At 45.1% G+C, this 12,553-nt stretch overlaps 1 protein-coding gene across 5 annotated transcripts in view; it reads left to right on the top strand.

Annotated features, from left to right (window-relative positions):
* The window catches only part of PWWP3A (PWWP domain containing 3A, DNA repair factor), a 52,087-nt gene that overhangs the window by 29,979 nt on the left and 9,555 nt on the right, over window positions 1–12,553 (top strand). For all 5 annotated transcript variants that reach the window (XM_058163515.1, XM_058163518.1, XM_058163516.1 and 2 more), the window contains 6 exons: window positions 85–155; window positions 1,653–1,732; window positions 5,556–5,616; window positions 6,140–6,215; window positions 10,692–10,742; window positions 12,072–12,499. In XM_058163515.1, the coding sequence (XP_058019498.1) occupies window positions 85–155; window positions 1,653–1,732; window positions 5,556–5,616; window positions 6,140–6,215; window positions 10,692–10,742; window positions 12,072–12,499 (767 nt within the window). The remainder of the gene's footprint in view (window positions 1–84; window positions 156–1,652; window positions 1,733–5,555; window positions 5,617–6,139; window positions 6,216–10,691; window positions 10,743–12,071; window positions 12,500–12,553) is intronic.

The following is a 12,553-nucleotide window of genomic DNA, read 5'->3' as shown; positions in this document are numbered from 1 at the left end:
CCAGGCAGGAAAACCTACACCACCAATTCCTTGCAAAAGTATTATTCCAGTTTTAATCCTTTCTCCAAACTCTGTCTATTGTAGAGCCTTCTTGTTTTGAAGCCGGGATGATGGTTTGGTGCAAGCTCCCAAGATATCCCTACTGGCCAGCTGTGGTAAGAATATTAATTATTTATTTACTTATTGAAGCGGTTTATAGAGTTGTCCCATCTTGCAGCCGTGACTCTAGGAAGTGCTCCGAGGAGCAACATGGCCCCTTGAATTCACAAAGTAAACGTCCAAAATAATAACAGTACAACAATTACACCCGGAATCTAAAAATCATTCCATTTTAATCAGCAAAAAAAAAAAAAGGGGGGGGGGGTGAAAACAATAGGCAACTGGTCTTTGTTTTTGTCTTTGAAGTTGTTTCGCTTCTCATTCAAGAATCTCCATGAATGGTCAAGACAAAGATGCCAACTGGGCTGGTTTAACTTCCTGGCTCGAATGCTTGGAGGGACTATTCAGATATTTAATTCCATATTAAAGTTCTCAATTAAATGGTTAATTTTAATACATAAGATGTATGTATGTATGTATTTATTTTATTTTATTTATTAAATTTGTATACCGCCCTTCTCCCGAAGGACTCAGGGCGGTTCACAGCCAATAAAATACAAAAATACATATAACACAAGTTAAAAACAGCATAAAAAACTAATTCAATATATGGCCTAAAAATTAGAATACAATTAAAAACCCCAATTAAAAACTACATTTAAGCTAGCCCTGCTCAGCTCGCGGCAAAAGGTCTGGAGGTCGGGGAGTTGACGAAGCCCCAGAGGCAGCTCATTCCAGAGGGCAGGAGACCCCACAGAGAAGGCCCTCCCCCTGGGGGTCGCCAGCCGACATTGTTTGGTCGACAGTACCCGGAGGAGGCCCTCTCTGTGGGAGCGCACAGGTCGATGGGAGGCTACTGGTGGCAGTAGGTGGTCCCGTAGGTAACCCGGTCCTAAGCCATATGTCCTGAGCCATATGTATGTGTTCCCACCTTACTTCCAAGGATATCTGGGAGCATATCCTGTTTTGACAGAAATCTCTCTGCTAAAATACTTGAAATGTATACATAGCAGGGAATTGGCCAGAATTCCCCAGACGGTCATAAAATGAGTGGACATCAACTCCCAGAATTCATGCTAGATGAGGAATTCTGGGAGTTGAAATCCACACCTCTTAAAGTTGTTTAAGTTGAGAAAACTGCCCTGGAGCCACCTTTGGGATAGAAAATTGTGATTAAAAAAAAAAAATCAAAAGTGATAGCAGTTTGAAGTGTTGGTCTCCTTTTAATTAATTGTGCTCACATGGGATGATCTAGCTAAGGGGTAGGTAGCGATGGCCCCTTTACCACCTGTGGACTCCAACCCCCAGAATTTCATGCTGGCTCAGGAATTGTGGGAGTTGAAGTACATAAGTAATAAAGGGGCCCATAGTTGCCCACCCCTGATCCTGTTCATAATGTGCTGTCCTGATTAGCTCATAATGTGCTGCAAAGGGCCAGCTGCAGAGAGGTAGCAGGGCCAACCAGTCTGTGTACTTGTCCCTGTGAATAGATACATTGATTGCAAACCTGTGACCCTCCCAGCTGTTCAGCTGTTTTGCTTGTCTCCTGGCAGGTGAAAAAGGTACATCGGAAAGCTAAGAAAGCCAATGTCGTCCTTATAGAGAAATGCATGGATGCCACGAAAACTAAGGGGTAAATAAAGCTATTTTAATTCCCTGGTGTAGAGCTCCTCTCCCTTCCTTCCCTTCTTTTTTTTTTAATTATTTTATTTAGTTTGTCAAGCATGTATGAGAAAACAAATATAAGTATGAACATAACATGTAAGTATAAACAGGTATAACTATATACATAAGAAATGAGTACGAATAAATGGGGATAGTAGGACAGGGATGGTAGGCACTCTAGTGCGCTTATGCACGCCCCCTTTACGCCTCTTAGGAATGGGGTGAGGTCCACGGTAGACAATTTAAGGTTAAAGTTTTGGGGGTTTGAGGCTGTAACAACAGTGTAAGGTAGTGCATTCCAAGCATTGACCACTCTTGCTGAAGTCTTATTTTCTGCAATCGAGTTTAGAGCGGTTTACCTTAAATTTGTATCTATTGTGTGCTCGTATATTGTTGTGGTTGAAGCTGAAGTAGTCATTGACAGGTAGGACATTGTAGCAGATAATTTTATGTACTACGCTTAGGTCCGACCTAAGACGGCAAAGTTCTAAGTTGTCTAAGCCCAAAATTTGAAGTCTGGTGGCATTAGGTATTCTGTTGCGAGCGGAGGAGTGGAGGACTCTTCTCGTGAAATACCCCTGGACTTGCTCAATTGTATTAATGTCCGTTATAGAATGTGGATTCCAGGCAGATGAGCTGTATTCAAGAATTGGTCTGGCAAAGGTTTTGTATGCCCTGGTTTGCAGTACAATGTTACCGGAGAAGAAGCTTCACAGAATTAGGTTAACAACTCTGGCAATGCTGTTACGGTGAGCTCTGGCGCTTAGATCTTTCGAAATGAGTACTCCAAGGTCCTTGACAGAGTGAGGGTCGTCTACGAGGTCGTATCCACCCAGCTTGTATTTGGTGTCCTGATTTTTGTTGCTAATGTGCAGTATTTGTTGAGACACCCTTTTCTGGCCCCTCCTACTGATGGCTGAGTTACAGGTAGTCCTTGACGTATGGCTACAATTGAGCCTCCAAATTTCCCATCCCATCAGCAGGTCACCAAAGGGTCAAGTGATCCCTAGAACAAAGTCATAAAAGTATGTCGGTTGCTAAGCAACTGAACTTTGATCACGTGACTGTGGAGATGCTGCAATGGTTGTAAGTGTGAAAATCGGTCTCGAAGTCACATTTTTCAGTGCTATCGTAACTTCAAATTGTCACTAAATGAATATTTGGTAAGTGGAGAACTGCCTGTAATTTCCTTGTCCAAAACAAGGCTCCCGGCTTCTTCTGCAGAAAATAGTCTCTTCCCCCATAGATGACTCCCAAAAGGGCTCATCTGCCCATTTGGCCTGTGTAGAAATGGATTGGGAGACATAGTTTGCAGTAGCCATGTGAGAATCAGATTCATCCACAGTCTGGAACATTCCCTCATTTCTCCAAAAGTGAATGTTCCAGAGTCAGGTTAGTCTTCCTGGAAGTAAATCCAGGATTGAGCCTGGGAACATTCCTGACTTGGAATGAGTTTTCTTGACCTACTCTAGGCTTCTGTGTAAGATAAAGGTAAAGGTTCCCCTCGCACATACGTGCCAGTTGTTCCCGACTAGTTGTTTCGCGGCACTAGGGATTTGAACCACTGAACTGCCGACCTTTCGATCGACAAGCTCAGCGTCTTAGCCACTGAGCCACCAGGTCCCTAGGCTTCTGTGTACCTTATGGTAATATCTTGAGTACATGAGAAATTGTGGCCATCTTTTTTTAAATAATTGTGTATGATTTTATACCAGAAGCAAATTCTCTATAGGGAATCCTCTTCATATCCATAAACATAGGGATATTCATAGGTTTAAAAGGGACGCGGTGGCTTAGTGGGTAAGACGCTGAGCTTGTCGATCGAAAGGTCAGCAGTTCAGCGGTTTGAATCCCTAGTGCCACATAATGGGGTGAGCTCCCATTACTTCTCCCAGCTTCTGCCAACCGAGCAGGTCGAAAGTGCGTAAAAAATGCAAGTAGAAAAATAGGGACCACCTTTGGTGGGAAGGTAACAGCGTTCTGTGCGCCTTTGGCGTTGAGTCATGCCGGCCACATGACCGGGGAGACGTCTTCGGACAGCGCTGGCTCTTCGGCTTTGAAACAGAGATGAGCACCGCCCCCTAATGTCAGGAACGACTAGCACGTATGTGCGAGGGGAACCTTTACCTTTACCTATACATAGGTTTAAAACTGGGGTTCCCTATAGTGTCCTCTTGGCTACAGATCCTGCATCCGCATAGGCCTAAACATCCCTACTAATTTTTGTAGTAGATTTGAATTTGAATGTGAGATCGGGATTTCTATCTAGTCATTAGCACTGATGATGTTACCTAATTTGGGTAATTAAATGTCTGCAAAAAAACCCAAGCTTAGAGAACACTGACATCTCATTTCAGTCCTGAGCTATAAATATTCTTCCTTTTATCTATCTATCCATCCATCATCACTGTCCATTTATGTCTATCCATTCATATCTATTCACTCATATATATCCATATCTCTCTATCCATTCATATCTATCCATTGTCTACCATTTTATCTATCTGGCTGGCTGTTTCTGTCCATTCATATCTATCCATCCATATCTACCTATATCCATTAATTTCTATCCATTATTTATCCATCCATTATCTATCTTTCCATATTCACCTAGCCATATCTATCTCTATCCATTTCTCTATGTGTGTGTGTCTCCCCTCCCTCCCTCCCCTCTTTCTCTCTCTGTACCTACCTATCTCTCCATCCATATGTATCTACCTAGTGTGTTTCCCCGAAAATAAGACCCTGCCTTATATTTTTTTAAACCCTGAAATAAGTGCTTGGCCTTATTGCCATACGCTCAAAAGCCCGATTGGGCTTATTATCAGGGAATGTCTTATTTTGGGGGAAACAGGGTACCTACGTACCTATCTAGGTTAGGCATCTGGGAATATCTCTTGGAGGACTGGTTGGCATGTTAGAGTGCAGTTGTGCATTGCCATCTTCAGTTTTATCGTAGATGTCAGCCTCACAAGGTAGTCCAGACAAAAAGCATACCCAGAAGTACTAGCTTTACTTCATTGTAAGTAACAACACCAACCATCATTGTGTCAAAATGTTGGTGATGCAGGCAAGCTTGATATAACTTCAGCAACAGCTGATTGATGCTATGAGGATGCTAAGTCCCTAGTGCTGAAATGACCTTAAAAGTTATTAAAACATCATCATCATCATTATTATTATTATTATTATTATTATTATTATTATTATTATTATTATTATTATTATTATTTATTTGATTTTTATACCGCCCTTCTCCCGAAGGACTCAGGGCGGTGTACAGGCAAAGTAAAAACAGGCAATACAATATACAATTTAAAATGCAAATTAAAAAACTTATTTTATAATTGGCTTAAAAATTTAAAATATATAATAGACTAAAACCCCATTTAAAATTATTAATAGAAAATTTAAAATCAATAAAATAATAAAATAGGTCAATATATCAATAACATAATAAATATATATCAATAACATAATAAATAGGTAAGGTAAGGCATTGATTTCCATTGGGGTCACATGCACGCACGCACACACAAACCAAATTCTAGTACCAAAGGAAAAGGAACTGAGCTTACAAATTCCAGAATTTCCCAATTGGAAGGCTGTCCATGTTCTAAGCCAGTATCTCTCAACCTTGACCATCTTAAGAAGTGTGAACTTCCAACTCCCAGAATTCCCCAGCCAGCATTCTGGGAATTGATGTCCACACTTCTTAAGACGGTCAAGGCTAAGAGACCCCGGTCTGGAGGGGGGCTAAGATGTCGTTTTCTTTCCCTTCTTTGATGCAGGTTCTCTACTTCCCTCAGAAACCTAAAGCACTTTGATTGCAAAGAGAAACAGACGCTAAAAGTGAGTAAAGTCTCCAGGAATAAATGCCGCTTGTGCTCTGGGAAGCTCGCAGGGCCTTATTCCGGAGGTGTCAAACTCAATTTCATTGAGGGCCGCATCAGGGTTGTGTTTGATCTCGGGGTGGGGGGGGGTCCATGTGGGCGTGGCCACGGTGGGCATGGCCAGGTTGATGTCACTTGTGTTGGGGGCACCTATGGTGGCTCGGGAGGGGCTGGGAGTGGATCCACTTGTGCTAGTAGTTTCCTTTGCTAGCACTCTGCCAGCGAAAACGGAGCTCGGGGAGCCCCGCGTGCCCCCCCACCCAACTCCATTTTCAGCTATGACAGCCTCCTGCAGTGAAAAGGCCACCCCCGAACTCCGTTTTCGCTGGCAGAGGCACTGTGGGCCAGTCTTTCGCTGTTTCCAGGGCAACCCCATGTGCCAGATCTAAGCACCCACCCCCCCACAGGCTGGATCTGGCCCGTGGGCCTTGAGTTTGACACCCCTGCCCCGTTCTTTTTTCCTGACTTGTTTTTCTTCGTAGGAGAAAGCCAGGGAGAACTATAACCACGAACTCAACTGGTGCATCAATCTGATTGCAGATTACAGAATTAGAGTAGGTAAGACGAAAAGGCCCAAGGAACTCTCTTGATCCCCATCCTAAATTTATGAGTGGGGCGGCTTGGTCTCAACCTTTTTTCTCTGCATTTTGCAGCTGGAGATTCTGCTGCGATGTTCCAACTAGCTTTACCGCTGGTCCTCGATTTAACAGCAGTTCGTTTAGCGACCGGTCAAAGTTACAACAGCACTGAAAAAAACGGACGTGACCGTGTTTCACGTTAGCGACCATTGTAGCATCCCCATGATCACGTGATCAAAATTTCAGTGGCTTGGCAACTGACGTGCATTTATGACCGTTGCCGTCTCCCAGAGTCACGTGATCGCTCTTTGTAACCCTCCCAGCTGGCTTTCAACAACCAAAAGTCAACGGGGGAAGCTGGATTCATTAACGATCGCATGATTCACCTAACATTTGCAGTGATTTGCTTAACAACTATGGCACAAAAGGTCGTAAAATGGGGCAAAGCTCATTTAACCACTGCCTTGCTTAGCATTGGAAATTGTGGGCTGAATTGTACTCACACATACTCTAACTGCATCGTCTCCTTTAACTCTTCTTTGCAGACCTGCAGATTGTTCTCAACTTATGACCGTAATAGAGGCTGCCCATCGAGATCATAAAGCACAACCAACACAATTCCACAAGCTTTTGTAGTGCTCATTAAGCAAACCGAGGGGGTCGCTTATAGACACGGTTTGGCCAAAAACTGGAATTAAAAGCCAGTTTGGGACAAAATGATCGTAAAATGCAGTCACATGACCACAGGCTGCTGCAAATGGGTATAAATCACGTCTGGTTGCCAAATGTCCAAAGTGTGGTTACAGGGCTGCAAGTGAGAGGATGCCATCGGAATTTTGAATCTGGGCCATAAATAACCTGTTCTGACCCAGCTCCCCAAAAACGACAAACCCTCAAAGATTCCTTTAATTAGGAGCGCCGGCAGCCCCAGCAAAAAGTGTCCCTCTCAACGCAGGCTAACAAGGTCGGCCGGCCGGAAGATAAATAGTTGTCTGCCATATTTGTTCATCTCTGCCCCCTGCCTTTTATCCCCAGAGCTAGGATTTTTTTATTATTATTATTATTTGAATTTATATCCCTCCCTTCTCCGAAGACTCAGGGCGGCTTACATTGTGTAAGGCAATAGTCTCATCCATTTGTATATTATATACAGAGTCAACTTGTATTGCCCCCCCAACAATCTGGGTCCTCATTTTACCTACCTTGTAAAGGATGGAAGGCTGAGTCAACCTTGGGCCTGGTGGGACTCGAGTCTGCAGCAATTGTAATTGCAGGCAGCTGTGTGTTAATAACAGGCTGCATTAGCCTGGTGAGCCACTTCCCAGCCCCCTAGGTGGAGGGTGGAGCTTCACTAGCAGCAGTGGCTCTTCCTTCCCAAGGATCGGCCCACGCATTTCCACTGTTCTCCTCTCCTCTGCCTTCTGCGCATCCACGCGTCAGGCACTGGACCCAGCTGTTTCTCCTCTTCCTCATCAGCCACCTCCAGACCTAGGGGCTGTTGACTCTCCATCTGAGGGCTGACGGACAGCCTAGCCTCTGCCTCTGTCTCTCTCTCTCTCTCTCTCTCTGCCAGATCCATTCCCTCTTCCCCCTTGGAGCTCTCAGGTGCCTTGATGCTGATCCTGACTCCCACACCTCCTCCTCAGCTGATTCGGTTGCTGGAGAGGCTGGCGGCTGACAGGCCACAACACAACCAGGTAGTTCCATCAGAACGTGGAACAGTCACTAAGCAACTTGCTCATAAGTCAGGGACAATCTATCCTACAGTGACCTCCGACCTTTTGAGCACCGGGAATCAATTCTGCGAGGAAATGTTTTTCCGTGGATCAGAGGGGGCGTGGTTTCGTGTGCTGCCTGCATCCCGCGGATGGCCCTTCGCTTGTTTGCACGGCCCAGTTTCTGGCATGCCAGCAGCCCGGTGCCAGTCCACAGCCCGGGGTTTGGGAATGGAAAATGGTGATGGAAAAACATTCCATTAAGTTTCCGGAAACTTCCAGGTCAGAAATTGTGGGATGGCTTCCCTGTCTTTACTGAAAGCCAGAGAAATCGATGGGCATTTTTTTTTCTATCTTCATGACAGTTTTGCAGCAGATGTGGCCAATTTTGGCATTTAGGATCTGAATTTCAGTTTTTTTTTAAAAAATGGTTGGACGCTGGTCCAAGTTTCTAGATCACTTTCTTCAGAGAGTTTTGAAGGGAATAAAGTGCAGGTAATCCTCAATTTACAATCACAGTTGGAATCAGACCCAAAGGAAGCGACTGGACTTTCATGTTTTTTTTTTCTCTTTGAAGACTTTTCATTTCTCATCCAAGAAGTTTCTTCAGCTCTGACTGGTTGGTGGGGAATGGAAGGATTTAGACAGCTGGTCATTTGTGTCCTTTTAGAGGGCCGTTGAAGCCCTTGGGGGTTTATCTGTGTCCTCAGGGTCACCTGAGCGGTGCTCCTGGTTCCTGTAGTCTACAATTTTTCCTCTAGAAATCCATTTCTACTCCCACACTATTCAAAGGGTGTTCATCCAAAATTGTACAGCTAAAAGTTTGTAGAGATTCTCAGTCATCCAGGGCATGGTTGTTCCAAAGTTGTACTTTTTCAGGAGGCATCCGGACTTCTTCAAAGACAAAACAACAAAGTCCAGTTGCCTCCTGAAAAAGCACTTTTGGGACAACCATGACCTGGCTGACTAAGAATCTCTACAGACAATTGGGATCAGAATTTTCATTCCTGAGCATGGCAGTGTTTAAGTGAGCCACACTTGATTTTATGGATTTTTTTTGCCATCGTTGTTAAGTGAATCACACAATCATTAAATGAATCTGGCTTCCCCCATTGTCACTGCTTGTCAGAAGCCAACTGAGAATACATGCCGGTTGTCAAACACCCAAATTTTGATCATGTGACTGTAGGGATGCTGCAATAGATGTAAGTGCGAGGACTGATGATAAGTCATATTTTTCAGCACTGTTGTAACTTCACACTGTCACTAAACAAATGATTGTAAGTCAAGGACTATCCATATCAACAAGGAGCAAATAAGTTGAGATATTTTGAATGGATAAAATGGAGATATCGTGTTTCCCCGAAACTAGGACATGTCCGGATAATAAGCCCAATTGGGCTTTCGAGCACATGCGCTAAAATAAACCTCCCCCCCAAATAAAGTAAAGGTAAAGGTTCCCCTTGCACATACGTGCTAGTCGTTGGTGATTCTAGGGGGCGGTGCTCATCTCCATTTCAAAGCCGAAGAGCCAGTGCTGTCCGAAGATGCCTCCGTGGTCATGTAGCCGGTATGATTCAACGCCAAAGGCGCACGGAACGCTGTTACCTTCCCACCAAAGGTGGTCCCTATTTTTTCTACTTGCATTTTTACGTGCTTTCGAAACTGCTAGGTTGGCAGAAGCTGGGACAAGTACATGGCAGCACTAGGGATTCGAACCGCTGAGCTGCTGACCTTTTGATCGACAAGCTCAACATCCTAGCCCCTGAGCCACCGCATCCCTCCCCCAAAATAAGCCCCCCCAATACTTAGACACATGTGCAGCTGCTGCGCAAGCAACACGATGTGAGGAGGCTAGGCCGGACAGGAGCCCAGCTGGCCGGGGGAAAAGGGGAGCCTGCAGTCCCAACGAGCAGATTTTGCAAGCAGCCTCCCTCCCTCCTTCCCTGCTCCGACAGTCAACACCGGGAGCTTCCACCTCGCTTCCCTACTCACCCGGCTCCATGGGAAGGCGCGGAAACGTCCTGCTGCTTTCCTGCACGGAAAGGAGCCCCCCCTGGGTGGGTGGCAATTGGCCCCTGTGGATCCCAAAAGCCCTGCAGTGGTGGAGGAAGAGCGGGGAGGGGGCCCTGGGGTTGCCAGGGGAAGGGTGGGAGGGTCGCCTTCCCCTTCTGCCCACTGCCCACGACCCCAACCCACCTTCACCCTCGGCAACCTTTTTGTTTTTTGTGGGTCGGATGCTAAAACGACCTCAACCCGCCAGGACTGGAGCTCCGAGATGGGACTTGATAAGAGGAGCTAATTGAAAGGGTAATCGGCATGGGTGCTGACAGCCAAGGTCCCTCCCTGTTCTGGGTCTCTCTCTCTTTTTTTTTTCTTTATAATATGCTATTGGCAAGTGGGAAATGGAGCGGCTTAGTGGGAGAGGGGGGCAAGGGGGCTGCTCCGACAAGCCCACCAGCTGGGTTAAACGCTCGGGCGAACCGGTAGCAGAAATCACGGTTGGGCCCACCTCATCTCTATGCTGCCCTGTTTAGGCACATTTTTGAGGCTGGGCGCACGCTCTCACATTTTCAATGCCGGGCGAACTGGTAGGTAAATTATGTGAATCCCACCTCTGGCCAGTTCATAGAAGTACTTGAAGAAATAGTGCAGGATTGTAAGATATGGAGAGACCTGACCTATAATTGCCAAAAGATGGACATGACTGAATGGATAACATCATCATCTTGTCTTCTTAGGTTGCCATTCTTTTGTGGGATCCTTCTTGGAATACTGTGCTGATGACATGAGTGAGTAAGCTTCATTTTGTATCTTAAGAAGCCCCATTCCTTGGAAGAGGGTGGTGTACATTATATAACAAAATTAAAGCAGCTTAAAAGACAGAAGGGCCGGCTTGGAATTTTTTTCCTTGTAAAACTGTTTTGATGTCATTAATAACACTCAGCCCTTCTGCACTTCCATGCATTGGCAGTCTTTAAACGTCTGATGCTCACCAATCTGAGAATGTGAGCTGTAACATATGGATAGTCCTCAATTTACAATAGTAATTGAGCCCGGAATTGCGGTCGTAAGTTGCTGCGACCGTAAGTCGAGGTATCGTGTGACCGGACCCAATTTTTTTTTTTTACACTTTTTATGGTGGCGATTAAGCAAACATTACAGTCTTCAAATGGATGCCACAATCATTAATGGGATCAATTTTCCCCGATGGGTGTGTTTTTGCCGAAAACTGGCAAAAAAGCATCAGAAATTATTGTTACTTGACCATAGGACCTTGCAAATAGCCATAAAGATGGGCAGGTTGCCAAGTGCACAAAATGGAATCACGTAATTATTATTATTTATTTTATTATTTTATTAAATTTTTATATCGCCCTTCTCCCGAAAGACTCAGGGCGGTGTACAGCCAAAAGATAAAAACGCAATATATATACAATTAAAACAAAAATTTAAAACAAAGCATATTACAAAATTGGCCGACATTAAAAATTTAAAATTTAAAACCCTAAAATAATAAAAACCCCAATTAAAATTTAATAAACTGTTAAGCCAGTCCCGCTTGAATAAATAAGTGTGCTTTCAGCTCACGGCGAAAGGTCCGAAGATCAGGCACTTGGCATAAGCCAGGGGGAAGTTTGTTCCAGAGCGTAGGAGCTCCAACAGAGAAGGCCCTGCCCCTGGGGGCCGCCAGCCGACATTGTTTGGTGGACGACACCCTGAGAAGACCCTCTCTGTGTGAGCGTACAGGTCGGTGGGAGGCATGAGGTAACAGCAGGCGGTCCCGTAAATTACAGTGTATGTGTGTGTGTGAGTGCAGCTGTCATAACTTGAAATGTCTCATGTAATTAACAGTCGTTAAGTGACTGGTTATAAGTCAAGGACCACCTGTGGTTGTGGGACAGGGAAAGAAATAGGAATTAGCAACTTTTTAGAAACAGGGATCTCCAAACTTGGCAACTTTAAGACTTACGCACTTCAGTTCCTAGAACTCCCCAGCCAGCCATGAATTCTGGGAGTTGTAAGTCCACAAGTCTTAAAGTTGCCAAGATGAGAGACTCCTGTTTTAGATGCTGTTCCAACTTTGAGCAAAAGATCCTGGCTTCTTTTTTTCCCCCAAGGCTCTCCGGTCCGAAATGAATCCTTCCATACTTTATCCCAGATGAGCTTCTCTCAAATGGAGGAGTTGGACAGCGGGGAGCTTCTCACTGAGATAACCCCCCCAAAGCAAGTGAAGAAAATTCTTCCTGACCGGACACGAGCCGCCCGAGACAGAGCCAACAAACGGATCGTGGAGTTCATCGTAAACGCCAAAGGAGCTGACGAGCACCTCCGCTCCATCCTGAAGAGCCAGAAACAGTCGCGCTGGCTGAGGAAATCCCTCAAAACACCCCGGTATTTGATCCTGGAGACCTACCTGGAAGACGATGATCAGCAGGACCTTGTGCTCAACTACTTAAAGGAAGTTTATCGGGAAGTTGGAGCCAAGAAGCTGCCGGTTAAAAATAGAGACAGTGCCAAATTTGTCCTCGAAGTACTTTTTCCAGAAGTAAGTGAAGTGGGGGACATGGAAGATAAGCAGAGACTTCTATGGAGTCATTCC

Source organism: Ahaetulla prasina, chromosome 1 (genome assembly GCF_028640845.1).
Source record: "Ahaetulla prasina isolate Xishuangbanna chromosome 1, ASM2864084v1, whole genome shotgun sequence".
In the NCBI taxonomy this organism is placed as follows: domain Eukaryota; kingdom Metazoa; phylum Chordata; class Lepidosauria; order Squamata; family Colubridae; genus Ahaetulla; species Ahaetulla prasina.
Note: the sequence above shows the minus strand (reverse complement) of the source record. Positions and strands in the feature narration are given on the sequence as shown.